At 46.5% G+C, this 26477-nt stretch overlaps 2 protein-coding genes across 2 annotated transcripts in view; one reads left to right on the top strand and one right to left on the bottom strand.

Moving 5' to 3' along the window:
- The window catches only part of Lamb3 (laminin subunit beta 3), a 38996-nt gene extending 32269 nt beyond the window's left edge, over positions 1-6727 (bottom strand). Inside the window, exons 1-3 of the mRNA XM_051186684.1 lie at positions 6654-6727; positions 4890-4949; positions 3750-3904 (exon numbers count right to left, since the gene is read on the bottom strand). Coding sequence (XP_051042641.1) covers positions 3750-3904; positions 4890-4917 — 183 coding nt within the window. The 5' untranslated portion in view covers positions 4918-4949; positions 6654-6727. The remainder of the gene's footprint in view (positions 1-3749; positions 3905-4889; positions 4950-6653) is intronic.
- Positions 6728-24939: 18212 nt separating this feature from the next.
- G0s2 (G0/G1 switch 2) lies at positions 24940-25871 on the top strand. Its single transcript, XM_051186548.1, has 2 exons — positions 24940-25022; positions 25203-25871. The coding sequence occupies exon 2, from the start codon at positions 25231-25233 to the stop codon at positions 25534-25536; it is 306 nt and encodes a 101-aa protein (XP_051042505.1). The 5' UTR covers positions 24940-25022; positions 25203-25230; the 3' UTR covers positions 25537-25871.
- Positions 25872-26477: the final 606 nt, after the last annotated feature.

Here is a 26477-nt window from a genome sequence, read left to right as displayed (position 1 = left end):
CTTTTAGAACTGGACAGATTCCCAAGCATGCCTGCAACTCCCTCCCATCCACTCAGTCCAGCTGGGGAGTGGGGGTGGAGTGAATAGAGATGAGACACCTAAGGTCATAAGTCCCTCTATGTTCGCCCTCATGCCACCTCAGCAGGCCACCACCATCACCCATATATAGACAGAAGAGAAGGATCAACTCCAGAGATCTGCAGAGAAGGGGGATGAGGAACTACCTACCTAGTAGCACTCCCTGCAGAACCACTCAGGAAACACAACATTTTCTTGTTCCTATCTGGATTCCAAACTTTCACATAGCTCATGGGAACAACTAGAGCTGTTTTATAAGGTGCTGTGACAATTACTTGACATATTTATATAAGATTCTTAGGAATGATGCTGACCATGCATTCTTCAGGGGAGGGCTTGGGTGCACCCAACATGGGAATGAGAAGAGGACTCTGAACACTGTGTGTGTGTGTGTGTACATGTGTATTCATATGTGTATGTGCACATGTGTGGCTTAATCATTGAAAACCACGTTTTAAGAAGGAAGAGAAGGGAGGAGGAGGAAAGAGAAACAAGGCAGAGTGCAGGATGCACAGGAGAGATGACCCTGTCTGCATCCAACTCATTCCCTGCGTCTGTCCCACACTAGCTCATGGAAGAGAGAGTGAGACAGAGTTCTTCCCCAAGGTCATAATGCAGTTATCAGGAGAACTGGAATTCTACACCACCTGCAAGGCATCCCATATTCTACTCTCCAAAAGGCTTCCTGAATTTATTTCTCCCTTAGAAAAAGGGAAATGAGCCAATGCTTCTTAGCTTTCACAGCAGAAAATAGCTAATATTTATCCATTCCCAGGATTGCAACAGTCTAGACTTCTCTTTTGCAAGCACCCCACTTTGCTCTCAGGGGGCTGCTTATAAGCAAGAAAGAAGGCCAGTTCCTGAGGGCAGCTGAAAGAGGCAGAGGGCAGGACAGGGAGAAGCCAAATACCAGGCCAAGTGGAAAAGGGGCTCTTCTCAGTCTGGGTGGGATGATATCTTCCACCATGGGGTCCTGATCTCTCCCTTTTCTACCTTCTAAGGCAAGTCAGTCCCAAGAAGAGGGTAGAAGTCTTCCTGAAAATCAGGCCTGGGCTTAATGGCACATGATTTGGGGAGTCTGTGGGTGGACATCTGAAGTCTCCCTACTGCCTAGAAAGCTTAACCCAATCCTGTTGCCTGACCCACGGGGAATAGTCTGTTACCCAACCTGGTCAAGCAGACTTCTCATATCCAAGTGGGTGACATGCAAACGGCACATCCATCTTCACTCAGCATCTCCACCCAGTACCTTCTTTGTAAAAATAGCCACAAGAATGCCAGGGCTGAGAGGACAGTGAGGCAAGGGCATTTCAAATACCCTCTTTCAGGTCCTGAGGACAGGGCAGCCTGGGAAGGTATAGCCACAAAAACCCTTGCTCCTTCATCAGGGTCATTTCCCTCCATCTTTCTCTTTTCCCATAAAGGCTGCAGACACTCCTGGCAAGCCTTTCCCTGACATTCTCTTGTACAAGCCCATTTTGAAGGGAACAAAGTGGGTAACAACTCCAGCTACTCAGGAGGCTGAGACCAGAGTATTGCATGTTCAAGATCAGCCTGGGCAACTTAGGGAAACTGAGACTTGACATAAAGAGTTAAAGTAAAGCTAGGTATAGTGGCACACTTTTAATGCCAACACTTGGGAGGAAGAAGCAGGTGTGTCTGAGGCCAGCCTGATCTATGTAGTGAGTTCCAGGACAGCCAGAGTTACATAGTGAGACCACACTTCTCAAGGCTCAGGAACTTATGCAGAAGAGAAGGCAGAGAGAGTGTAAGAGCCAGAGGTGGTAAAGAGCTTCAAGGAAATGGCATTTTCTGGATACAGCAGGCATATATGATCTCACAGCAACTATGACAGCCTGCACACAACCTGCACAAACTAGAGGAAATTCCAGTGTGGAGCAGGGGAAATGCACACAAGTCCCACCCTAATTGAGAAGTTATTTGCAAGTGATAGCTGCTGGAAGAGGAAAATTCAGTTTTCTTTAACTGTGTGATACCAGGTATATCAACCAAGCTGCAGGGCAGCCCTTAAGCTCAGGAGTAATTGGCCAACTGAAATCTAACTCTTTGTTTCTATGTGCTGTTTTGTTCTGTTTAAGTTTCAGGTTTTTCTAATGAAATAAAAGAATAATCTTGTTGGAGCCCATTCCCTATGGTAGGATCCTATGCTTGGTCTTAATGCATGAGAGAGGGCCCTGGCCCCGCTTCAAACTATTGTGCCAGACTATGTTGATTCCTTATGGGAGCCCTTACCCACGAGGAGGAGTGGACTGAGGGTAGACTAGAGGGGAGGTGAAGTGGGGTGGGAGAAAGAGTGGGAGGTAGAACTATAGTAGGAATGTAAAGTGAAATAAAAAAGAATATGAAGTTTTGAAGTTTGGCAGGTAGGGAGAGAGGTGGGATCTGGAGGGTAAAGAATATCACCATAATATATTGTGTGAAATTCTAAAAAAAAGAAAAAGAAAGAAAGAAAAAGAAAAGAAAATTCCAATGGCAATGCTGGTGAGAACATGGACAAAACAGAACCCTCAGCACACTGCTGGTGGGAATGCAAACTAGTCTCTAGCTCTACAGACATCAGTATGGAGGTTTCTAAAAACACTAATGGTAGATAGTCCATATGACCCAGCCATATTGCTCCTGGGTATCTGCCTAAAGAACACTGAATCAGCCCATCACAGAGACATCTGACCACATGTTTGCTGCAGTGCTATTAACCATGGCTAAGTTGTGGATCCAATGTGGGTGTCCAGAAACAGAGGGATGCATAAGAAAAATGTGGAAGATTTTTTTTGCCATAAAAGGAATAAAATTACATCATGTGAGGGAAAATGGATGCAACTGAAGATAATATATTAAGTGAACTAAGCTAGTCTTGGAAAGATCAATTTCAGATGTTTTCTCTGATTTTATTTTGGTTCCTAGATTTTATGTAACCACATATGTATAAATTAAATGAAAGAAGAAGTTAAATTGTCTAGGGGACAAATGGGGCAGAGAATACACTCGAGATGCAGAATATAACTGTATGAAATATTACAAAAGAAAAATTGCTAGAGAGAGTGAATTCGATCAAAGTATATTCCTATGTCCTGCTTTCATTTGTGCTGCTATAAATAAAATAATAATAATAAATACCTAGCAAACAGCATTGGAGGAGAGGAAAGGGCTTATTTGTCTTACAATTGCAGGTTACCATCCATCATTTCAGGGAAGTCAAGGCAAGGCAGAAACTCATGCAGCTAATCACGTGACAGCATAGTCAAGAGCAGAGTGGGATGGAAACACCTATTCTGTCTGCTGGCTTGCTCAGTACTCGACTAGCTAGTTCTGCTCTTATATCTATAGCTGTATCTATATCTATACCTATACCTATATCTATACCTATACCTATATCTATGTGTGTGTGTGTGTGTGTGTAATGTAATATAAAATATATTAGGAAGGTTGGTTCTCAACCTTCCTAATGGTGATACTCTTTAATACACTTCCTTATGTGTTAAGAGAAGTCCTGTTAATTCTCCCTACTTGGAAGCAGGGATCTGAACTTACACCCTTCTGCCTCTCCCAGAGAATAACCCTCTCTTGGCCTGTGCCTCCAATAGCTTATCTAGTGGCTCCATTCTCACCCACCTCCCTCCTGTCCTGGAGACCTTGCAAGGAGGACCTACCTCTCCATACTGGGTGCAGTAGGTCTCCGGCTTGGTCATTCCACAGGTAGATGAGGCTCGAAGAAGCTGAGTCCTTCCAATGAGCAAGTCCCCAAAAGGTGGATAACAGGCCCCTTGGGAACAGGCTTGTTGGGCACATAGGAGGCCAGGCAAGCCTGAAATGACAGGGTAGTGTTGATGTGGGTCCAAAGGGTAAGATCCCAGCTGGTTACTCCAATATTCCCTCTGTGGAGCTGACATCAGCAAAGCTAGGCCTTCTCATCACCAGTACTAGTGACATCTACAGTCCTGACTCGGGGAGTTGAAGGGGCTGATTTCATATCTTATAATCCAAGCTTGGAAAGGAGAGGAGGGCTGTGGATAGTAACAGTTAATAGAGTGTTTGCCCAGCATATATGAAGTCCTGGGTTCAACCCCCAGTACTGCATAAACCGGAGGTGTGGTGGCTCATACCTACAATCCCAGAATTCAGGAGCCAGCAGGATCAAGAATTCAAGGTTATCTCCAGCTACATAAGGAATTCAGCCCAGACTGTGTTACATGAGACCATACACATATATGAAATTGTCAAACTATGTTTTTAGTTAAAGGAAAAGAGGAGGAGGAATTTCAGCCGATAACCAGCAGTGATCCTAACACATGATCCATGCCATCTATATGTGGCTTTAGAATCAATCTGGAGATACATACAGGGCCATGTAGACACTGTTTGTGCCTGTCTAGTATCCTCAGTCCACAGCCCAGAGGCGGCTGTTGCTGTTATTTCTACTCTGTCTGCACAGGTGACCAACCTAGCCGTTACCTCAGAGCAAGCAGACATGACTCCTCAGAAAACAGAGAACTCAAGCCATAGTGGCTCTGCAGCCAGCTTGAGAGTGGAGAGGATGGGATTGCATGGCAGGAGAGCCACTCAGGAAGACACGCGCCACCGTGGGGTGAGGGAGGACAAGAATACACAGGGAGCCTTCTGAGAGAATCAGAGAAGCCCCTTCTCCCTGAAGCTCAGAGAGCTGGGAGTTCCTGCAGTTGGCCCATCAGGCAAGGGTTTGAACCCCAAGAGCCCACAGGGAGCAGGTGGTACTCACACCTTTGGCCAGCTCTCTTCTACTGGTGGCCTGGAAGTGGGGAAGGGATGCTTACCAAACCACAGGAGTAAAAGTGCTGTCATTGTAGGCCAGTGCAGGTCCCCAGAGAGGTCACCTAGAACAAAACAAAACATCCTGGATGGTCAAGTCCCCACCCTCCCCTTCCCTGCTTTGTGCTAGACTACTGTCCTCACCAAGTCCTCATTCTGTATCCTCACAAAGACACCTCTGAGCAGTGGGCACATTTGTAGCCAGCGGCAAGAACCTAGGACCCCTGTCCTGACAGCAATGATGTGCAGGGAGTCCTGGGGAAGTCCTAGGCTTTAGCTTCCTCCTCTGAAATGGGTGGGAATGTGGGGACTGTTCAGTAGGATGGAGGTCCAATGCTTTGTTTCTGCCTCAAGGGAGAGGTCTTGGGCTAACTCATGTCTTCAATCTAAGCCAGCCTATAAACCAAAGGCTCATAGGCCAAAGGTGCTGAGGGCCAAGAGGCAGTTCTTTTCCTGAATTGAGGGGGGTCTCCAGTATTACAAGGCTACAGTGAGGTTGAAGCTGTGGTGTCCACAACTCTAGGCTAACCTCGTTGCAGGAATGCTATGGGAATTTGTGGGATCTTTCTTTTTTTTCCAGACAGGTGGGATCTTTCTTTTTACCAGACAGGTGTAGCTTCAGAGCCTGTCCTGGCACTTGCTCTGTACACCAGGCTGACCCTTCAGCAAGATCTGCCTGCCTCTGACTCCCAAGTGCTGGGACTAAAGGTGTGTGCCACCACTGGCTAAGATGTGGCACTTAAGAAGATAGGTGAGGAATTGTAGGGAGAGATGGGGTACTATGAGGAGAGGCAGGCCTGACAGTTTTAAGAAAAGTGAGAGAACCCAGACAGTGGTGATGCACACCTTTAATCCCAGCACTTAGGAGGCAGAGGCAGGCAGATCTCTGTGAGTTAGAGGCCAGCCTGGTCTAAAGAGTGAGTGCCAGGACAGCCAACAGCCAAGACTGTTACGCAGAGAAACCGTGTCTCAAGAAAGAAAGAAAGAAAGAAAGAAAGAAAGAAAGAAAGAAAGAAAGAAAGAAAGAAAGAAAGAAAGAAAGGGAGGGAGGGAGGAAAGGAGGGAGGGAGGGGGAGAAGGAGGGAGAGAGAAAGAGAGAGAAAGAGAAAGAAAGAAAGAAAGAAAGAAAGAAAGAAAGAAAGAAAGAAAAGTGAGAGGAAAGAAAAGTGAGCTGCACCAAAGGCAGCTCAAGATGTCTCCAGTTGTGGGCAGGGATGCTGAAGGCATCTGGAAATAACACAGGAGGCAGGCATGCACCACCTTCGCTCCACCTGGGATACCACGTAAGGTCTGCCCAAAGAACTGAGGAAAGTTGGGATTGTGGGCAAGCAGAGGGGCACCAGGCAGCCTTTCTGCCATCTTTATATCCCAACACTGCCAAGTCCTTCCTATTGACCTCCTCCAGGGCAGTTAGGAGCCCAAGCTGGGGCATGTGGCCTCAAGTCTCAAGGCCACTGTCGGCCAAAGACCGAAAGAATCTCAGCTGTTTTGCCTGAACTGAAAACCCGCCAAGAAAGAGGCTGAGTTGAGCCTGACCATTTCTCCCACCTTGCCTTTGTGCTAAGACTGGATTTTAGCTGCTTTCTTCTCAGTTGCCAGGTGCTTATCAGATATGAAAAGCAATTCAAACAGTCACAGACATTTACCCAAGTGTACTCAGGTGTGCCCCTATGAAGAGTGCTGCATGGGCCCCACACCCAGGCTTCAGAGCATGGAGACATAGCCCTTCTCCATCCTCCCCCACAGGACAGGTAAAGCAGATAACCTACCTCACCCCGAGGTCCTATGCTCCCCTGCCTTTTTCCAGATCCCTCTCGGAGAGCTCCCCGGGAATGTGGGGGTCCCCTCTCTTGGCTCCAAGGTTTTAAACAACAGCCTCACCTCTGGAGACTCCCTGGCTGGGTGTAGCCTCAGTACAGGGCGGCCTCAGGAATCTGGCAGCCACCACGCCCATCTGACGTCACTGTCCCCCCACCCCCCAGGACAGGACTAGGCAAGTGGGTTGGTCTTGGAGACTGCCTGCCCTTGGGTGTCTGGAGGGCTGGAAGGTTCTGGAAAGAGGCAGCAGCAAGGTCTTCAGAGATGGGGGGAGCAGGGGGGTTGTCCCTGGGGCAGGGAAGGGCCCAGGTATTGGATATGGCACCTTCCCAAGTCTGCTACATGTGAGCTTCTTCTCAAGTCCCATCCTGGTCAGACCAACCAGGCTGAGGACACACAGCAGACTGAGGACTGTGTCAAGCATGTCACTGGGTTGGACAGTGTAAGACCCAAATATTTAGAACTCTGGAAAGCACCAAGCCCATCCCAAAGGAAAAATGTGGAAAATCCCGACCTCTTGGGGGAATTTGGGGGGTCCTTACAAGGCTCAGGAAGTGGTCAAGGCTCAGTTCTCCCACGGAAGTTGAGCAGAGCAGCCTGCTCCAATGCCCCAAACTCCCTTGGCAGGGCTGGCAAAGAGCCCCAGGACAGGTAACTGCCTGTGAGTCACTGTCCCAGCTGCTTCTGAGCCCCACCCTCTAGGCAGGAATGCCAGCCTGCAGGGCCAGGAAACAGACCTGATCACAGGTAGGAGAGGCTAAGGCATAGCTGGGCTGGTGAAACCAATGCAGACTTCCCATGTCACCTGCCAGGTCTGCGACATCCCTTTGTGGGATCTCATGGGCTCCAGCCACTATCAGTGCAGAAACAGGACCAGGGGGAATGGCTGGCCAAGGACACTTCCCCTTCCAGGGTGGGTCAGGTGGCATCTCAGGAGACCTGGAAGGTCACAGTCCCTGCCCTAGCCCTGAAGACACTGACATCATTCTGGAACACTCTTTCCTCAAAGTCACAATTGGAAGGAGACTTTTTTGTTTTAAGACCAACCCAACATTGGCCTCCAAGCCATTGAAAAGTCAATGATGATCTTAATTTTCTGATCCTCCTGCTTCCACTTCTGGGATACAGGGGTTACAGGTGCGCACCACCATGCCCAGTTAATGCCATGCTGGCCAGCACTCTACCATTGACTAAGCTACAGCTACAGCCACAAGCAGGACTTGGCAACTCTCTATTCCTGTGTGCCAAGGTTTCCTCTACATTAGAGGGATATGCCCTTAAGGGAGAGGTAGACTGTTTTGCAGACTGAACTGGACAAGTCTCACCCCAACCTTCAAATTTAGCTCAAGTTCCAACTGCAGCTAGCAAGTGGACAAGCGGCATGCTGATGGTTTCTGGTTTAACTCTGCAAGTGGGGTCAGAAAACAAAGATCCCCTTCATCAGTCCCTGGGGGGCACAGAGCGACCCCCATCAGTTTGTGCAAAGAGGATCACATCAGATAACATCTTCAAATTTGAGAGCCCACTTCTATCACTTGGTCTGTTTCCGCACCCGAAGTCCAGACTTCCGGAAATTCCCCCTTCACCAGAGGATGTGACAAAGAGCTCAACAATAATTAGCTCAGCCTGATAAAAGGCTTAGGTGTGGCAGCCCCAGTCCCAGAGGAGGGGAAGTGAGATGGGCCTCACTGTGAGTGGGTCCTTTAAATTGCCCTCCCCCTTTCTGAGCCCAGAAGCCTGGGTAAATAAGCATTTGGTATCTCAGCCTTTGCAAGCTGGGGCAGGTCCTAGGTTTGGCTTCACAGGAGGCAAGCATCAGCTGCTCTGCAGAGGCCTCCCACGCAGGAATGTTCTAGAAGATGTCTATGCAGCTCTCTAAGAGAGGCCCAACTCTTCAAGCACATCAATCATTGCAAAGTGCCCCCCAGAAGTCCAGGTCACCTGCACAGGCTTTAGAACATCAGAGCCCAAAGTATCTAAAGATTAAAAGTGTAAAACAGAGCCCACAGCTCCATGAGGGTCTGGCAGCAGCTACAGGGCCATCGGGCTGTGGCCTGAGCACCTCATCTCCCCTGTGTGACCAATTTATTCTTACCCTACCAGTCAGTCCCAGCTTCAGAGCAACTGTCTGCTCCAGAGCCTGGGCTGTCAGAACCGTTTCTCAAGCTAGTGAGGTTATCCTGGGCTGGGTTGTTTTGTTTTGTTTTGTTTGTGTTCACACCAGCAACTAGCAATCCCAAATTCTCCTGGTTCAGTGTCCAAAGTAACCAGAACACTCCCTGCCCCCACTGCCCTCCTGGCTGAGCCACACTGCACTAGTCTCCAGCCTGATCCAGAATCAAAGCCAAGCACAGGAGGTCTGCAATCTGAGCTGAGTCCTGCCAGGCTCCCTACCTCTCAAGGCCAAAACCAAAGCTCAGGCAGTCTGTGAGGCCCTCTGTGATTAGAAGTGTACCCTAAGTTGGCTCTCCATCCCTGCTCCCTCCCTTCCCTGTCCTCACATCAGTGGTACAGCCTCCTGACTAATTCTCCACACTGCCAGATCTGCTTCTGACATGTGACCTTTGCCCCAGCTGCTCCATCAGTTTGGGTAGCTGTGCCTTGGACATCTGCAAAACTGTCTCATCATTTTCAAGCTCTTTTTCCAATCCTGGATCCTGACCAAGGCTTCCTCTGACCACCATATTTAAAATTACAACCATTCTCCGTATCTGTCTCCTCAAAACCTTACCTGCCCTTTGCTGTTAGTAGGATTTTTAACTTTTCTTTTTAAAACATTTTTTTGTCAACACCACCTTCTGACCAACTACCTAATTTACTCAAGGTCTTGTGTAGCCTAAGCTGGCCTTGAACTTGATTTGTAGGTGAGGATGACTTTTAACTTCTGATTATCCTGCTCCACTTCCTGTGTGCTGGGATTACAGACATGTAGGAACACTCCTGGTATATATGGTGCTCGGATCAAGTTCAGGGTTTCACGAATGTTAAGCAAGCATTCTGCCAACTGAGCTACAGCCTCAGCCCCCCAAATTTCCTTATTGGCCATATTTGTTTTGTGTCTACCACTGGGACATCGTGTCTGAGGAAACACAAGTTCCTTTCTACTTTGTTCATTCACCCCCAACCCCAAGTGCCTGGAACCTTGTAGGAAGGAGCTTGGTGTTGGTAGAACATGTCCTGTTGACATGAAAATAATTCATTCAATTTCTAGAGTCTCCAAGGTCTGTTTTTCATCACTGCATCCTCAGAGGTCTTGGTGCCAGGATCCTGGTCACTAGAATGGGTCACTCACCATGGATGTTCTGCATTGCAGGCGGCAGTGGGGCCTCTCTTTTAAAGCACCTACTCCAGATTACCAAAATGGCACTCTGTTGATAAGGGTGTCATCCCATTTGCCTGCACATAAGGCCCCCTTGGGCAATGATTCTGATGAGTAGACACTGGAAGTCACTGTCCCCATTATCCATCTGTTGGGCACAGCATGCAGGGAGCTAGAAAGGACCATCTAGGATCTGCTCCATGAGCAATCACAGGGGAGGGAAGAAAAGATCAGAAGAGGACTAAAGGGTATGATTCTGCATCTGACACTCAGGAGTACCTGGTGACTAAGTCTTGGCACACCTGTCATATAATGAATCATGGCTGAATCCTTGTCTGTGAGGCAGGATGGGCTCCAGCACTGGCTCTGAGACTTTGCAAAGTGACTAATCCTAACATGGTCCTACGCACCAGTTATCCAGGCAGCAGAGAGAGATTCTGGTAAGTTGCTGAAGCACAGAAGGAAAGCAGTCTCTGGTAGGGGCAATGATAACAGGACAGGGTTCTGAGGCTGTATCCCTGAGTGGTTACTCCACAGCCTCCCTTCTCCTGCACACTCATGTACCCTGTTTGCCTGGAAGACAAACATGCATGCTACTGGATAAGTCCTGAGGTGTTGGAGAAATCAGGATGTCAGTCTAAAATAACTTTCTGTAGGCCTCCAGAGGGCCTGGGGCTCTATAAACCCTTTCCGTGCATAAACCCATTCAGCGCCTACCAGGACACTGCATGTGGCACTTGGCTGGCCTTAACTTCTTAGATAAAGAAAATGGGGCCCATTTTCAATAACTGGGTCCCAGCTGATGGGCAATGATTAGATCCTTTGTTGTTTGTTTAGGCACCCACATTCTTATTAATTACCAAGGGTCACAGACATGACATGGGCCTCCATTCTGGTCTTCAGGTTTCCTAGGCCCAGCCAAGATCCAGTAGCACAAATATCATCTTTAGGAGTTGGTGAGATGGCTCAGTCAGAAAAGTGCTTGCTATGCAAAGATGGAGGCCTGTGTTGGATTTCAAGAACCCATGTTTAAAATTAAAAGAAAGGAAGGAATGAAGGAAGGAAAAAAGAAAGGAAAGAAAGAAAAAGAAAAGAGTAGCAGGCACTGGCAATTCCATTTCTGAGAAGATGGAGAGATGAATGAAACCTTGGGGCTTTGGCCAGGCCAGGTGAATCAGAGAGTTCCAGGTTCAGTGAAAGACCCTATCTCTAGAGGCAGAGGCAGGCAGATCTTTGTGAGTTTGAGGCCAGCCTCGTCTACAGAGTGAATTCCAGAACAGCCAGGGCTACACAGGGAAATATATCTCAAAAAACAAAACAACAATAACAAAAAAGAGTGGCATCCAAGGTTGTCCTTTATAAAACACACACACACACACACACACACACACACACACACACACACACACACACCTCCTCTTGTGTCTTGTTCCAACCTTGGAGCACTTGTGTTGATTATGGCCCCTGAGTGTTGATGCTGTGACCACATCAAAAAACAGACACCATCAGGTTTCCTGACTGACAGCTTCTCACATGAGTACCAAGGTGCTGCATCAGAAGCTCTTGGGCTACTCTTGGACCTTGACATTCTCTCTCTCTCTCTCTCTCTCTCTCTCTCTCTCTCTCTCTCTCTCTCTCTCTCTGTGTGTGTGTGTGTGTGTGTGTGTGTGTATCAAAGTATTTCCCAAATGGCTCACTACTGTGATATAGGTTCAGTGCAAAGCAAGACATGATGGCCACTAGCTAGCTGGATTCCAGAGAAACTAGAATATCTCTGTATGCTCCTGTCATGTCTATCCTCTCCAATGTCCACAGTATCCTGCAGCAGATAGCTGACCCATTGTCATACCCCCTCTTGAACTCTGGAAATTAGGTTCTTGGGAATTAAGTCCATCTTTGTGAACTCTAGCCATTGATTGACTCAGCACATTTAGAGCTAGCTGTGTCTGTCCTTGGCCCAGCCCAGCCAAAGGAGAGCTGGATATCTTTCTGAAAGGGCAGCCCATAGCCCCTTGAGCAGTTTTGTGTAACTGGACAGGGTATAACACAGTGCAGCAAAAGACAGGACATGGGCATATGAAGATCTGCTCCCCATGTTATAGAAGGCTAAGTATGATCTGTAAAGGTCTACTAAAGACAAGCTTAAGCTCCTAATGTTCAGTCTAGCAGTGAGGGCTGAGTATGGGGAAATAAGAGCCCTGTGTTTGGGGAGGAAGGGGCCAGGTATGCCTGGCCTGTCTGGACCAGCACCATCTAGCACTCAGTCAGCATCTCCTGCAGTGCCTGAACCACACACAGGTCTGTGTAGACTTGACCTCACTCCTGCCCTGCTATTCAAACATGGGAAAGCATGGAGCTAGACTGTAGGGCAGTGTAGATGGATTTTTCTTTGGGCCGCCAGCTCACAAATAATGAGACAGAGACTTATTATTAATTATGAAAGCCTGGCCAAAGCTTTGACTTGTTTCTAACTAGTTCTTATAAGAAATTAACCCATATCTTTTAGTCTACACTCTTTTATGTGGCTTAGTTACCTCTACTCTGTACTGCCCATCTGTTTCTTCTGCATCTGGTTGGCAACCCTGCCTTTTTTCTTCCCAGAGATCTCTGTCTGCCTGGAAGTCCCTCCTATCTCTCCTGCTTTGCTATTGGCCATTCAGCTTATTACACCAATCATAGCAATATATTTTCACACAGTGTACAAATAATCCACACTTCTCCCTTTTGTCTAAATAAAAAACAGAAGATCTTAACTATCATAATAAAACTATATACAACAACAAATACCAGGTAAGATTTACATTTACAATGTCCAATCTGTCTGCATTTGGCAAATTCAGAGAAAATATTTCATTATCTAATTTATCTTGGTGAGTCAAAAATTTTGTGCCTAATTTATTTTTTTATCCTAACTTTCATTACCAACTCAAAACTATCTTTTTAGACATCAAACCCTTTTCTTAGATAAACAATGTAAGCTTTTATGTCCCTCAATCCTATATATTTTACACTTCTCTTGTGAGTTTCTTTTCTGAATTTGCTAACAAGGAAAACTGTAACTATAATTATCTAGTCTTTAACCCTATCAAAAATCCAAGAAGGATATGATATTACCTAAGCAAACATGAAGTGCTGAGCAAGCAACTTTCAAAACTACAGAAATGACAGAGACACCTGGCTGTCTGAACAGTCACCCAAGCTTCCTCTGCAATGTTGGGGCATCCATCTTTAGCCTACAGGCCTAAAATATCTATCTGACAGACTTTTTTGTGAGGCAGGAAAATGTGAAGGTCTGTCCTACTTTGTCCTGATTGTCCAGTTTTGACAACATAATGTCAGAAGTTGAAGCAAGGGCAATTTCTTGCCCAAGATTATTAGCTTTGCCATATATAAATCAAATTCCATAGGGAGGTTCTTCAATGCCCATCACCCTTTTTTGAAGTAAATTTGTGCTGCCAGGAACAGATCTGTCTCACTATCACGAAAGCTTTATGCTATTAAAACATTTTAAATGTCATATTCTGTAGGCCTCTGAGGTGTTTGAAGACCATCTGTGTATTTAAAATATATCTCTGTTTGACCCTGAAAACATACCTAACATAATTTGTTTGTTTGATTGTTATACACCATTAACTATTAACCTGCTTTTCTTAATTATCCTAAATAGTTTATAATAATAGCTTTCAAGGACTAGAAATTTACATTACATTGTTAAATGAGCTGCATAGGTACAATAATTTAAACTAGAGTAGAAGCATATATACAGTATAACAAAAATAACCATAAATTTGTATCTGTATATAAAAATCCATACCAATGTGAAGGATTTGAAACTAATTGTTCTTTTTAGTTCAAAACTAGTCAAATATCAACCTTTTATCCAATCATTTCTATGCTATATCCCTCCTTTGTTCTTTCAGAAAGAGATCCCTAAATCTAATCTCTTTTGCCCAGCTTTTTTCCCTGACCATGACCAACAACAACTTGTAACCAACCCCTGAATGATGACAAACATTCAACCCCACCAAATGACCAAAACCATCCACCCTACTTCTTGGAAATGTGGGTATTGTGTTCTCTAGATTGCTTCCTGTTGTGTAGGGGCACTAGCATCTCTAGAAGACCCTGAGAAAATTGGGGTAATGGTCAAGTCCTGGGAGAACTAACTGTATTATTTTTTGTTTAGTTTCTATGTGGTGTGCTCCCCTTCACCCCAGAATTTCTCTGTGTGATCCAAGATTCCATCCTGACTGGACTGAACCAGAGTGCAGAGAGGCCACCACAAAGGGCAATCTGGAAGTAGAGTTGAGGGGAGGGCCTTAGCTTCTGGCCTTCCAGGACAGGACTAGGCAAAGGGTAGAGTCGAGGATGGGAATATTTACAAACAGGGAAGGCAGAAGAACAAGTGTGAATGTGACAGAGGTTTGGTTTTATGGTTTCTGAGGGAGGGATCATACAGACAGAATTAGAAGAGAAAGACTGAATCAAAGCTGGTGTACTGAGGGAAGCTGAACTCCCTCCTGCCAGCATGTCTGAAGCAGCAGAGAAGACCTCTCATTCCAGGGCCTCCATATTCCCAGGGTTGCTGAGGCTCTGCTGGTTTTATTTGTTGCTGTAGTTTTCTTGTCCAGCCAGGTCCCACCACTTCAGCCCCAAATGAACACACAGAGATGCTAAATTAATTATAAAACTGTTGATCATTGGCTAGGGCTTCTTACTGGCTAGCTCTGCCTTAATTATTAACCCATTTCTATTAATCTAAGTATTTCCACATGTCTTATTTTACCAAAGAAGTGTCAGGACCTGTTACTCCTTTGAAGGCTACATTGCATCACCTTCTGCCTACCTTTCCCAGAATTCTCCTAATCTCCTAGTCCTGCCTATATTTCTGCCTCCATTGGCCAAACAGTGTTTTATTCATCAACCAACAAGAGAAATATATATATGGATATTCCCCATCATTTATACTCTAGGTTTGTTTGTTTGCTTGCTTGCTTGTTTGTTTGTTTCCATAACTTTAGGGACTGCTTGTGAAGTTCTGTTAACTGCTGGGGCCAGGACAAATGTGCACAAAATCAACTCAACTTCTCCAAAAGGAGAAGTACTCAGAGAGAAAATGGAGAAATCAATAACATTGAGACTTTCATCTCTCTGTTTCTCTGTGTTCTCATATTTTAGTAGAATAATCAACAACTGAAGAAAACAGATCTGCAAAAGGAGAGCGGTTTGTGTCCAGAAGTCACATGCCCCCTCTGCTGTACCCCACCCTCTCCCCATTTACTGCTTTACATGGACCCCTTCCACTGAGCCCCCAGGCTCCCTGTTGGTACTGTAGGTTTTTCTAGAAGGTTATGGACTCTGTAAGATCTGGGCTTCCCATTCTAAGTTTTGTTTCAGGGACTGAGAAAGACTCACTATGTCAGCAGAGCTCTTGACACACTTCTGGGTAAACACAGGAACCAATGAGAGCATGCGGTAAAGAACGAGGAGGGAGGGGCATGCTGAAAGCAAGAATCGTAGGACCTGCTGTAGGGTCAAAGACTGCAAAAAGAGCCAGCCCTTCTTCTGATAGACTTGGGGAAATGGAGGGAACTAAAAGCACTGCCTTCACACAAAGCTAACTCTCTCCTGCAACCCTTCCACCTGATTCTGATTTTCCTGAGGCCAGCTCAGAAAACCATGTCCCCAGCAGTGGGTGCTGCTTGGTTGTCTGTGTGTGTGGTTGTGCTCATGACCATGGTGTGGGTGATGTCTCCAATGAGAGACCACAGGTCCTCTGTAACTCATGCACCCAACAAACATGGGAAACTCAGAAGCCTAGATCTCTAGCTAAACAAAGAATATGCTGGCCATCAATAAGTAAGTTCCAAAAACCAGTAGCATTGCTATACTACAGTGTTCACTGCTTCTCTGGAATTATGAGCTTCCTGACTTTTTATTTGCAGAATTCAGCAACCTCACATGTATTAGAGCTCTTTGCCCAGTTCCAACTTTCAGGCCATTCCTGACCAGGTCACCTTCTTGTGGACTGTGTCCCATCTGCCAATGCTTACACATGCCAGAGGGCCCAATGCCTCAACATCATGGTGGCATCCTCTGGGCTGGACCCTTCTATCATGAGCCATGCCAGGTGCAAGACCAAGAGCTGAGCTACAAGTAGGGAGAAGTCCATCCCACCAACCTCTGGGGTGTACATGTATGCTTCCTAGCATTATAAATTCTATCTATCCCTTCAATTAAGAACTTCAAGAAATAATATCTACACATCTTCCTAGAGTAATAAAAGAGAACATGGCCTAGGGTGTGACTCAGTGGCAATGAGGGCCCTAGGTTCAAGCTGTGTATCAGGCTGTTGTAGGCCAAATGCCTCCTACAGTCATTACCACATTCCTCTAGGCTAGATCCTGAGGGAGCCACTGTCATCCTCCTTAGGCTGACCCAAAGTCAAGGAGCTAGAGTAAACCATGCTAAAGCAGCGAGTTACCCTCCGGGTATCAGCATCTTAAGCTGAAAAAAAATATGTATTTTCACTTTACACAAAGTAAGAGGCAAGATGGTAGTGGGGGAGGGACCCTTTGTTTCATATGGTCACCTGGGGACAACTCCAATACACATTGAAACTCTCTCTTCAGACTGCTGTAAACTCTCCATGAAGATGTGCACTGACTATAGGAGGAGACACAGCCTGAGTCCAAGAATAGATTAGATGGAAACAGCCCATGGCAAGTAGGGTATGGTGGCTAAATGCTTGTAACGTCAGCATTTTGAAGGCTGAGCAGGTGGCAGGGGCAAAGGTTGTGATGAGTTTGAGGCCAGCCTGGGCTACAGAGTGATTTTTGAGGCTAGTGAATTACAGAATAAGATTATATCAAAAACAAATAAAAGGAAGGAGAGAGGGAAGAAGGGAGGGGAGGGAGGGAGGACAAAGAAAAGAAAAAGTCCACAAATAGCCCAAGGAATAACCCCCCCCCCCCCACACACACACACACACACACAGGAAGGGGCTCAGGCTCCTGGAAGAAGGGTGGCTTGCTGAGAAAGGCATCCTCTTGTGGATTGGTGGCAGAAGAGAGTGTGCTGACCTGGCTTTGTCCTGGAGATCACCCCAGTACTGCAGCCAGCTACAGGAGGTTTCCCCCTTCTGGTGTCACAGCACCAATGGTGTAACAACTCTGGTTCAAGTCAAATGCCATCAAGGCAGGTTGCACCATCTTGAACGTGCACTGTTTTTACACCGTGTGAGCACAGATGCATGCGCAAACATAGAACTTTGCCTCGTCCCTGTTTCATCTTGTTGGTTTTGGCTAGCACTCCATTACTGAGTTGGATTTGGGGTAGACTTTGTCCTGAATATATTCCATCATCTCTAGGTTCAAGTCCACAAAATTCCCAGCCAGTTATTCCAGGTCCATCTGAAAGTTACCTGTTAGTGCCTAGGCCCCACAGCCCTTTGTAACACGATAAATAAAAGACCCAAAAACTGATATTGATGTTCAAGTTTCAAGCTGAAGATCAGAAAAGCAGAGCAGCTGAACACTAGCTCAGACCAAAGGGATGATCCTCAGACTGCCCCCGACTTCATTGCTCCTCAGATTCACTCAGACTGCTATGCTCTCCTTAACTTAGCTAAAGACTAATCTCAGACTGAATGTCTCTACCTTTTATGGCTCTCAAATCCTGGGATTAAAGGCCTAAACTCTGATTCAGTCTCCAGCTTGGACTCAGAGACCGGTCTACCTCTTAATCTTGAGTCTTGGGATTAAAAAGGTGTGTGCCACCACAGCCTGATCTCTACAGCTTGAGGCTGGCTTTACTTTCTAAATCCTCAGGCAAGCTTCAATAAATCACAAATAATATATCACCACACAAACTCTTCATACAAGCCTTCTAACCTTGCCATCTAATACCATATTTAGTCTGGATTCATCCTACACAACCATCTCTCTACCTCCTGTGAGCTTGACAAAATCTTAACCCAAGACTCAGCTCTGATTTCTGGATCTGTGATGGCTTTTCTGATATTTCCTGTCAGTTCTCCTCACCTCTGGCATTAGTTTCCTGTACAGTTATCTCAGAAGCCAGTTCTGTTCTGCTGTAAGTCCTTTTGTAAATATCTCAAATTCACATAGTTACTATCATTCAACCTTTAAATTTCATAAGTAGCCCTCAAGAGTGACAGGTACACCTCTCAAGGTCACTGTGTCCCCAAGTAGCCAGCTTAATGTTTCCATTAGCAGGTATTCAAACAAAATTACTATAGATTCTTAAGTGACAATAATAAAATACTATTTGAAGGGCATGTACTTCATGAATTTACATACCCACCTTGCCCCTCTCAAAACTCCTGCTCCTGAAAATCAAAACCAAATAAGCAAAAAACAACAACAAACAATTTCCCTCAGCTTGGAATCATTGTGGAAGAAGGGCACAAAGAAGGTAGGTGTTGGATGAATAGGGAGTTTGCTACAAGACTGTGTCTCCTATAAATGTCAGAAGCTATACCCAGGAAGTCTCACCAACATGACTGCCTAAATATGACCTGAATGAGGACAAGACCCATAAACATGCAAATGTGGACACAAGAAAATTCATGAGGCCCCAGGTAACTCAGAAACATGAAAATACCCAGAACCATTTATTCACTAGACAAATATTTATTGAGCACCCACCCAGTGCCAGGCACCCAGAGACACAGTGGTAAGCAAGCCAGTCCTGAGAAATTCAGACAATGATGCAATCATTGGAGAGGAAGGAATCATAAGCCACAGGCTTGGAGAAGAGCTAGGAGAATGTGTAGCACAGAAACCAAGGAGACAGCATTTCTAGGATTAAAGAGTACCCCATGTTTCCTGTGTGTGACACAAGGACACATAGGTAACTTTGTATGTGGCTTGTTCTTTATCTGGTCACTGCCCATGACTTCTCCCTTGTCTCCTAGAATTACCAAAATTCTCTCTCTATGCTGTAGCTACTCTTGCCTAACTGCTTTTGACTAATCAATGGCTACACAAGGCTTCCCCATCCTTCCACCCCCCTTTCATCTGTAGTCCTTTCCAGGTATTTCTCAGCCTCAAGCTCTAACCCCTCCCTCCAGTATCACCTGACAAGTCCCTGTCCAACTTTGACAACCTAAGCTGCTCAGAGATCATCCATTCTCATGCCTCCTTTAACTAGTACTGAAATGATTTGTTCTCCATCCGTGTCTCCCTGACATGCATTGCTGCATCATGCTGTTCCGCACATTGTGGTACTTGCTCGTCGTTGTCTGCTGGGCAGGAGTAGCCTGTTTCTTGATTCCAGTAACTATGCATAAGGGGCATAAGGCAGTGCTGCATATGTGAATGGCTTTGACAAATGTTTCTGGAAGCTACATAAATGTCACCCAAGAAGTGACAGTGGGCTGTCGGATGTGGGCTCGGATGTGGGACTGTGGGACATGCAAACCTGCATCAGGAGGCAAAGACTGCTAAATCATAACAGTGTACAGATTGCTTTAGACCTCATGTAGCAAACCCCCCATCTCCATCAGCCCTCACCACACTGCTTGACAGGCATTATCTTCACTCTCACTTTATAGACAATAGAAGCTGGTAAAGCTAGTCACTTGTCCAAGGATAGACTCCAGCAAATGGAAAGGGCAGAGCTTGAAAGAACCCAAGTCTGCTCAACCCCAGATCTCCATGCTCTTACATCTAACTCCCACTGAAGCTTAGGGAAGTCATTTGAGCTGATTCAAACTAAAGCCTCTATTGCCATTCAAAATATGCTGGCAGCAGATGCCAGGTGATCCTGGGCAGTATGTGGGTCCCAGAACAGTCCACCTGCTTTAGTAGCGGGTGGCTCTATTTTACTCCAACCACGAGGGGCTGAAGCTCAATGCCTTGTATATCCTCAGGGAATAGTCCCAAAGACAGGCTGAAGGGGTGCCTCAGCGCAGTGCAGTGAAGTGGATGCCAGAGTGGTGATGGAAGTGAAAGGTGAGGAGGCCAGAGTTGAGGGAGTGAAGGCAAATTGTCAGCTCTTGGGCAACTTCAACCTCAAGGCTGAAAGCCAAGGACGGGCCACTGAGCCTAAAATAACCTCCCAAGAGGGTCTAACAGGTCATTTTGCAATCTATTCCAGCACTGGCTTTTAGGTCAACGTAATTAATATTGACTGGGCCCCTGTTGCAGGTTCACACCATGAAAAATATGAAGGTTTGGTCCTATAAACAGAGAGGAGGCAAACTGACAAAAGACAGGGAAAAAAAAAAAAAAACAATGAGAGCACTGTATAAACCAGTGTGTATTCTAGTGCCAAGCTATGCAGTTGGAGCCATGCAGGCAACCAATATTCACAGAAAGGTTGGAGCACAGTGTGCTGGCAAGGGAATGAGTGACTTCTGGGAGCCCAAGAGGGAAGGCAGGATAAAAGGACCCTAGCTTTTCAAGAAGAAGGCACACAGCAGTGTGAGAAAAATGGCAGGGAGAGTTGGTAGGCACTGACCGCAGCAGTACAGAGAACAGACTGTGTCTTGGCCTGAGAAGGAAGGGACCTCTCTCAGCTCCCTATGGTGAGCACAGGTATTTTACAGGAGAGGAACAAGAGGTGAAGGTAGGCCAGCAGAAAGACCACACCAATGAGGTCCCAAATACCAAGACTATCAGGACATGCAAGGTCAGCGTACAGAATCCAGGAGTTCACTACCTCATACTTAATCAGGCAGCTAAAAATAAAAGAAAAATAATGAGTACTTGAGAAAATTATTCATTTGGTGATTTTGTTTGGGATGGAACAGATGGAACTAATGGCCCTTTGTATTGACCAAACGTCTGACTGTGTGTGAACATACATCCCTCCCTGCTGAGCTTCATAGTTCACTGAAGAGACTACTCTTTAAACCCACATTTATCTACAAGGACCTCCATTGTGTGCCAAAGGTTGTGCTAAGAGCTGAAGAGCAGAGCAAAGCTCTAGCCCTCATGAGATGTGTCCTTCCGTGGGAGTGAAAGACAATACAAAATTCAATTGACAATTCTATCGCCCCCAACAAGCAAAGGTTCCCGGTGGGTCTTGTGAGAGGGTGTGCTTAAGGAAGACCTCGCCAAGAAACTGACATAGTATTTAAAGTCAAAGAAGCAATAAATTGAAGTGTATCTGCTGGGAATACAGATTCTAAGAATGGGCTGGGTTTGGAAGAGTGCAGGAAGGTGAGTGTGTCAGATCAAGCATGCTAAGTAACGCCTGCAGGGAATCCACAGAGACATGTCTGAACTCCAAAACTCTAACCTACAAATGCAGAGAACATAAAGGTCGGATGTGTAAATTTAAAAACTGTCCATCTGGGGCTGTGGATTAGTAGCAAGGTACATGTTTGTCCCACACAGGAACCTGGGTTCCATCCCAGTACAGCAAAACAAGTCCTAAGTTATCCACTGAGGCTTGAGTTCCAGGAAGCTTTCCCTCTAAAACTGATATGAAGTGACAAAGTCATTAAGGTGGGATGGAGAGACAGCTTAGTTGGTAAAGTGTTCAATTTGTAAACATGAGGACCCTGTCTCAAAGAAACAAGGTGGACAGCATCCCAAAGAATGACATCTAAGACTGACCTCTGACCTCCACATACATGCAACTTCCCCCCCTGCCCACACATACAGAGAGAGAGAGAGAGAGAGAGAGAGAGAGAGAGAGAGAGAGAGAGGAGTAGGGTGGCGCTGAGACTCAAAGGTGTTTTACGTTGGGTGTAAAATACAAAGATAGTTCAGTACTATGTCCATTGAAAATCCATTTCCTCCAAGCTTCTGGAATCCCAGGGGCATACAGTGATTTTTGTGCAGGTAGCAAGCAGATGGGAAATAATGTCAATGACAACAATAGCAATCATAACACAACAGTCCATCTGGAAGACTGCATTCCCTTGCCTCAGCAGCAGAGGCACAGTTGCAGGGACAGATCTTGCTGGGCCTTGGATGACATATTGCCCCTTTGTGGGTTTTCCCTCACCAGAGGCTACTGATGTTTCAATGTATCGAGAAAGCGATTTTAGGGGGGAAATGAGATAAAATTTGGAAACTGCCTCTCCTAGCATCCCTAGAAAGAATAAAAACTGAATGTCAGGGTAGACTTTGAGGTTTGAATGACACTCCAGGATTCTAGGTGTTGAAATGTAAGCCCCATTTGAGAGATTAAGAAAATACAGCATTTAAAGAAGTGATTAGGGTTAGACAAGGTTTATAAACAGAGTAGAGATATAGAAGCACACATACATACTCACACTCATGCCTTTTATTTTAGCTGTACTCTATCACAAATACACACACACACACACACACACACACACACACACACACACACACACACACAACCAGATGAGTCCCTTGACCTTGGAGCTCCAGAGCCATAAGCTAAATGTACCCACACTGAGGTACTACATATTAGTAACAGAAAATGAACCAACTTGGAAAGGAGGATACCTGTCCATCCTGCACAGGACTGTCTCTGCTCTAACACGGGAAGTCCTCATCAATCCTCAGCCAAATAGAAGATTGGTCACCTTGTGGCTTGATTTCATCTTAACTGTAACCTGTGTCTGACCCAAATGCAGCAAGGATCTGTGCTTCTGAAAGTGATGTCAGCAGAGTCAGTGTGTACATTTCATTCTCAAGCCCTTCCTAGCCTCCTCACCTCCCTCCAAAAGCCAAGGGGTCTTTCTCTAGCAGAGAGTTGTGCTGAAAAGCAGAGAGTTGTGCTGAAAAGCCTCCAACTCTAGACACTCTGCCTTTCCACCCCTGTGATCTGCTCCAACCCCTGCTACTCCCTTAACAGGCACCACCAAATCCACCACTGACTTCAGTCCATATGACTTGCTGCCTAGCCAGTGACAGCAAGCTACTGGGGTCAGGGGTCAAGGTCGGGTTAGAGGGAAGAAAGATGTTTATCTGACACACCCCTGGGAAAGGGAAGCCCAGCTAAATTACAGTTCTGTGGCTGAGGAGGATTATGTCCGAGGTCTAAATTACAGAAACATGGGAAATACTTGCTGCCCAGTCAGTTTTTGGAGCTTCGGGTCAGACACTGGGCTGACTCACCTTTGGAGGGGAAACCAAGTGGGTGCTCTTCTCTCAAGGTATACATCATATTCTTTCCCAGGAGCCACTGTGTCTGGAACCCTCATGGTCATTGGGGAAGCTCCATGGTCACTGCTGCCAGCTACTAGGAGTGCTCCAAAATTAACAGGAAGGCTTAAGAACAATGCCAAGACTGAAGTTAAATTTGGCTCGGATCTTTCTTACAGAACTTTCTGGCTCGACAAAGTTAAAAGAACAATAAGCCAAGCCATGCTCCTCCAAGAATAATCCACATTTGGCTGTGGTTACCTTGATCACTTACCTATAATCTAAAGTGTGAACTTTAAATTCCCAACTTTCTTGGCCAATCCCCACCTTTGACTAGACCTGAAGGACTAGTAGCAGAACAAGGGATGGTTATTAATGATGCCCTCTGACTCTGGCCAATGACCTCAGATCCCTAAGAATGGCATCCTTTCCCCTCTGGCTCTGGGCTCAAACAGGGAAGGCTAAGCAAGCTGTTGCAAGATTGCATCAGTGACCTTTGCAATTTTCTGGCCAGCTGGTTCCCCTTCCTCCCCACTCCACCCCCTGCTTCAAGCCCTTTGGCCTACCTGCCTCTCCTTTTCCCCTACTTTGCTAACTCAGGTACACCAATAGTCAAAGCTAAATTAGAGATACCCCCACCCAGGGGATCATGTTTAATTTTAAGCTAAGCAACTTCTAAGAGTACTTTCCACCCTGGATCCTCACTCTGGGGTCTACAGTGCACTCTCCCAAACCTGGGCAGGGTGGCATGGAAGCTTTGCAAGAGGAAGGGATATTTCCATTGCAGACCAACTTCACTGAAGTGAATGTAGAAGAGAGGACTGTGTGTGTGTGTGTGTGTGTGTGTGTGTGTGTGTGTGTGTTTATGTGTGTGATATACAAATATATATATGTCCCACACAGCCTAACACACGCTAGGCAAAACACTCTATCACTGAACCATGTCTATAGCCCTCTTTTTAATTTTCAAAACACAGGGTCTCAGTAAGTTACCCAGGCTATGCTTGGGTTTGCCATCCTCCTGCCTCAGTAACTGGGATTACAGGTCTGTGCTTTGATTTTAATGGCTGTTCCCTGTTATACAGAAAGACCTATGGAAGCACCTTAGAGGCAGACACTAATTCTCCCCCACCACACACACACACACACACACACACACACACAATCAATGAACAGCTTTCTATTAAGTGACTAGTAGTGTTCTCCATGTTTTAGTAAAACCCACCAACCATGGAAGCAGCACTCTGGAAAGACATTCTGCTTTATTTGCTCCCTGGAGATGCAGGGTTTCTTTTGTTTGGTTTTATTTTTATTTTGTTTTGTTTTTTGTTTGTTTTTGCTTGCTCAAGGCAGGGGTCCCTCCCTTTTCTTCCCTCCCACCCATACCCACTCTGCATGGAGAGAGAAGGTAGCCTTCTAGATGAAAATGAAAACTTTCAACTATAGGGAACCCCACATTTCCTCATGGGGTCTATGTTGGGTTCCTTTGTGACTGCAAGAGTTGAGCACCTACAGACAAGAAAAAGAAAGTGTGTCCTGTCAGGAGAGGGTGTCATCACCTCCTGGTGTGGGTCCTCCCCCTTGGTGCCTTGGGCTCTCAGGCTCTGCAGCACTGACGGTCTAGGGTCTCAGGGCGCAAATGGCAGGGGCGTGCACCGCTCGTGGCCACCTCCCCCGGGTCCCCGGCAGCACTACCCTTCTTCTTCCTCCTCCCCCTTCTTTTCCTGGCGGGTGCAGACAGGGCCCAGGTCAGCGAGCCAGGAGGCGGATCCTAGGCAAAAGATATAAGGGCTCTGGACGCTGAGCCCTGCAGCGGCTGAGTACGAGAAGAAGAACGCCAAGGCCAGCCTGACCCACCCATCCCTGACTACCGCCAGCAAGTGCTTTCTGTTCCCACTGCACCCTGGGTGAGCATCCTGCTTGGAACCGGAACCGAGGGAGGACGAGCGGGAAACCGCAGGTCCCTTCCGCAGTTGCCTTCTCCCCTCTGCCCGCCGACCCCCCTCTCCTGACACAGGGTCCCCTGCTCTGCTGCTGTCCCCCAGAAAAAAAGCCTCAACCCTCTCTCTTCTCTACTACCTCTGCAGGCCCCGCCACCCACAGCCCAGAGCCCAGATGGAAAGCGTGCGTGAGCTGATCCCTCTAGCCAAAGAGATGATGGCGCAAAAGCCCCGAGGGAAGCTGGTGAAGCTGTACGTGCTGGGCAGCGTGCTGGCACTTTTCGGTGTGGTGCTCGGCCTGGTGGAGACAATGTGTAGCCCTTTCACAGCTGCCAGCCATCTGCGCGACCAGGAGGCTGCAGTGGCCGAGCTGCGGGACGCTTGTGAGCAACAGTCCCTCCACAAGCAAGCCCTGATGGGCAAGGCACAGGAGGCGACCCTGTGCAACCGGGCCCTGTCTCTCAGGCAGCATGCTTCATAAGGCTGTGACTGGCAGAGGAGGGAGTGAGACAAAGACAGAGACATAGGGAAATCGTGGCTGTGGTGGGAGAGAGCAGAACACATGCTGTTCCTAGGTGAAGCCACCGAATCCAGAACTGACCATGAACAGATCACCCAAGGGGTCTGGGATTGACTTTTGCTGCTATGCAGCACGCACTGTGATTTGTCCAAGGCTGTGGGAGCGATCAAGGAGCTATCACTTTGCATTAGGGGAGGAAATGTGCTTTTTATACCGTTGTTTTTATTGTTGTTATTATTTTATTAGTACAATGACTACCTGTTTTTCACTTTGAAATAAAAACATTTTATACTCTATCTCATTACTTAATCCCTGGCAGGTGTGGTGGCCTTTCACCCAGCACTGTGGTTAGCCCTGAATCATACATGCTGCCTGGCACAGGTCTACTCACAGAAGAGTGAAACTGCCAAAGTTCCCACAAGTGTTAGCGTTTTGGGATCACAAGATCCATTTCTGACCTAGAATACACGAGAGATAACCACTGAATTTCTAGGGCAAAGTAAAGGTGATTTGCCATTTACCCTTTTGTGCTGGCCACTCCTGTGGCTGACCTCTACTTAACTATTAAGAGAAGGGAGGGAAGAAGAAAGAGGGGAAGGAGACGGGAGGAGGAGAGGGGAGGAAACTGGGAGAGAGAATGAGAGAGGCAGAAGAAAGGAGAGAGTAAAGAAGAGGGGAGAAGAAGGGAGAGGGAGGATGGAGGAAAGAAAGGAGTTAGCTGTCTGGTGGGAGCAGAGGCTCTGACTAGTGAGAAGTTACAGCTTAGAAAGAGAAAAGATCAGACCTTAGCAGACTTGAGCCCTCTCCCTGGAGCCAGAGCTGATAGAATGCCAACAGCTAATTTAGTAAGACTATGGGACTCCCCAGAGGTTACCCCTCCCCACCCCCACAAGGCCTAGAGG

Source organism: Phodopus roborovskii, unplaced genomic scaffold (genome assembly GCF_943737965.1).
Source record: "Phodopus roborovskii unplaced genomic scaffold, PHOROB, whole genome shotgun sequence".
Taxonomy (NCBI): domain Eukaryota; kingdom Metazoa; phylum Chordata; class Mammalia; order Rodentia; family Cricetidae; genus Phodopus; species Phodopus roborovskii.
The sequence above is the reverse complement of the archived record's forward strand: the minus strand, read 5'-3'. Positions and strand labels throughout refer to the sequence as shown.

Bases quoted from the DNA above. Each gene is read 5' to 3' on its own strand.
- G0s2 (XM_051186548.1), top strand. From the start codon at position 25,231: ATGGAAAGCGTGCGTGAGCTGATCCCTCTAGCCAAAGAGATGATGGCG.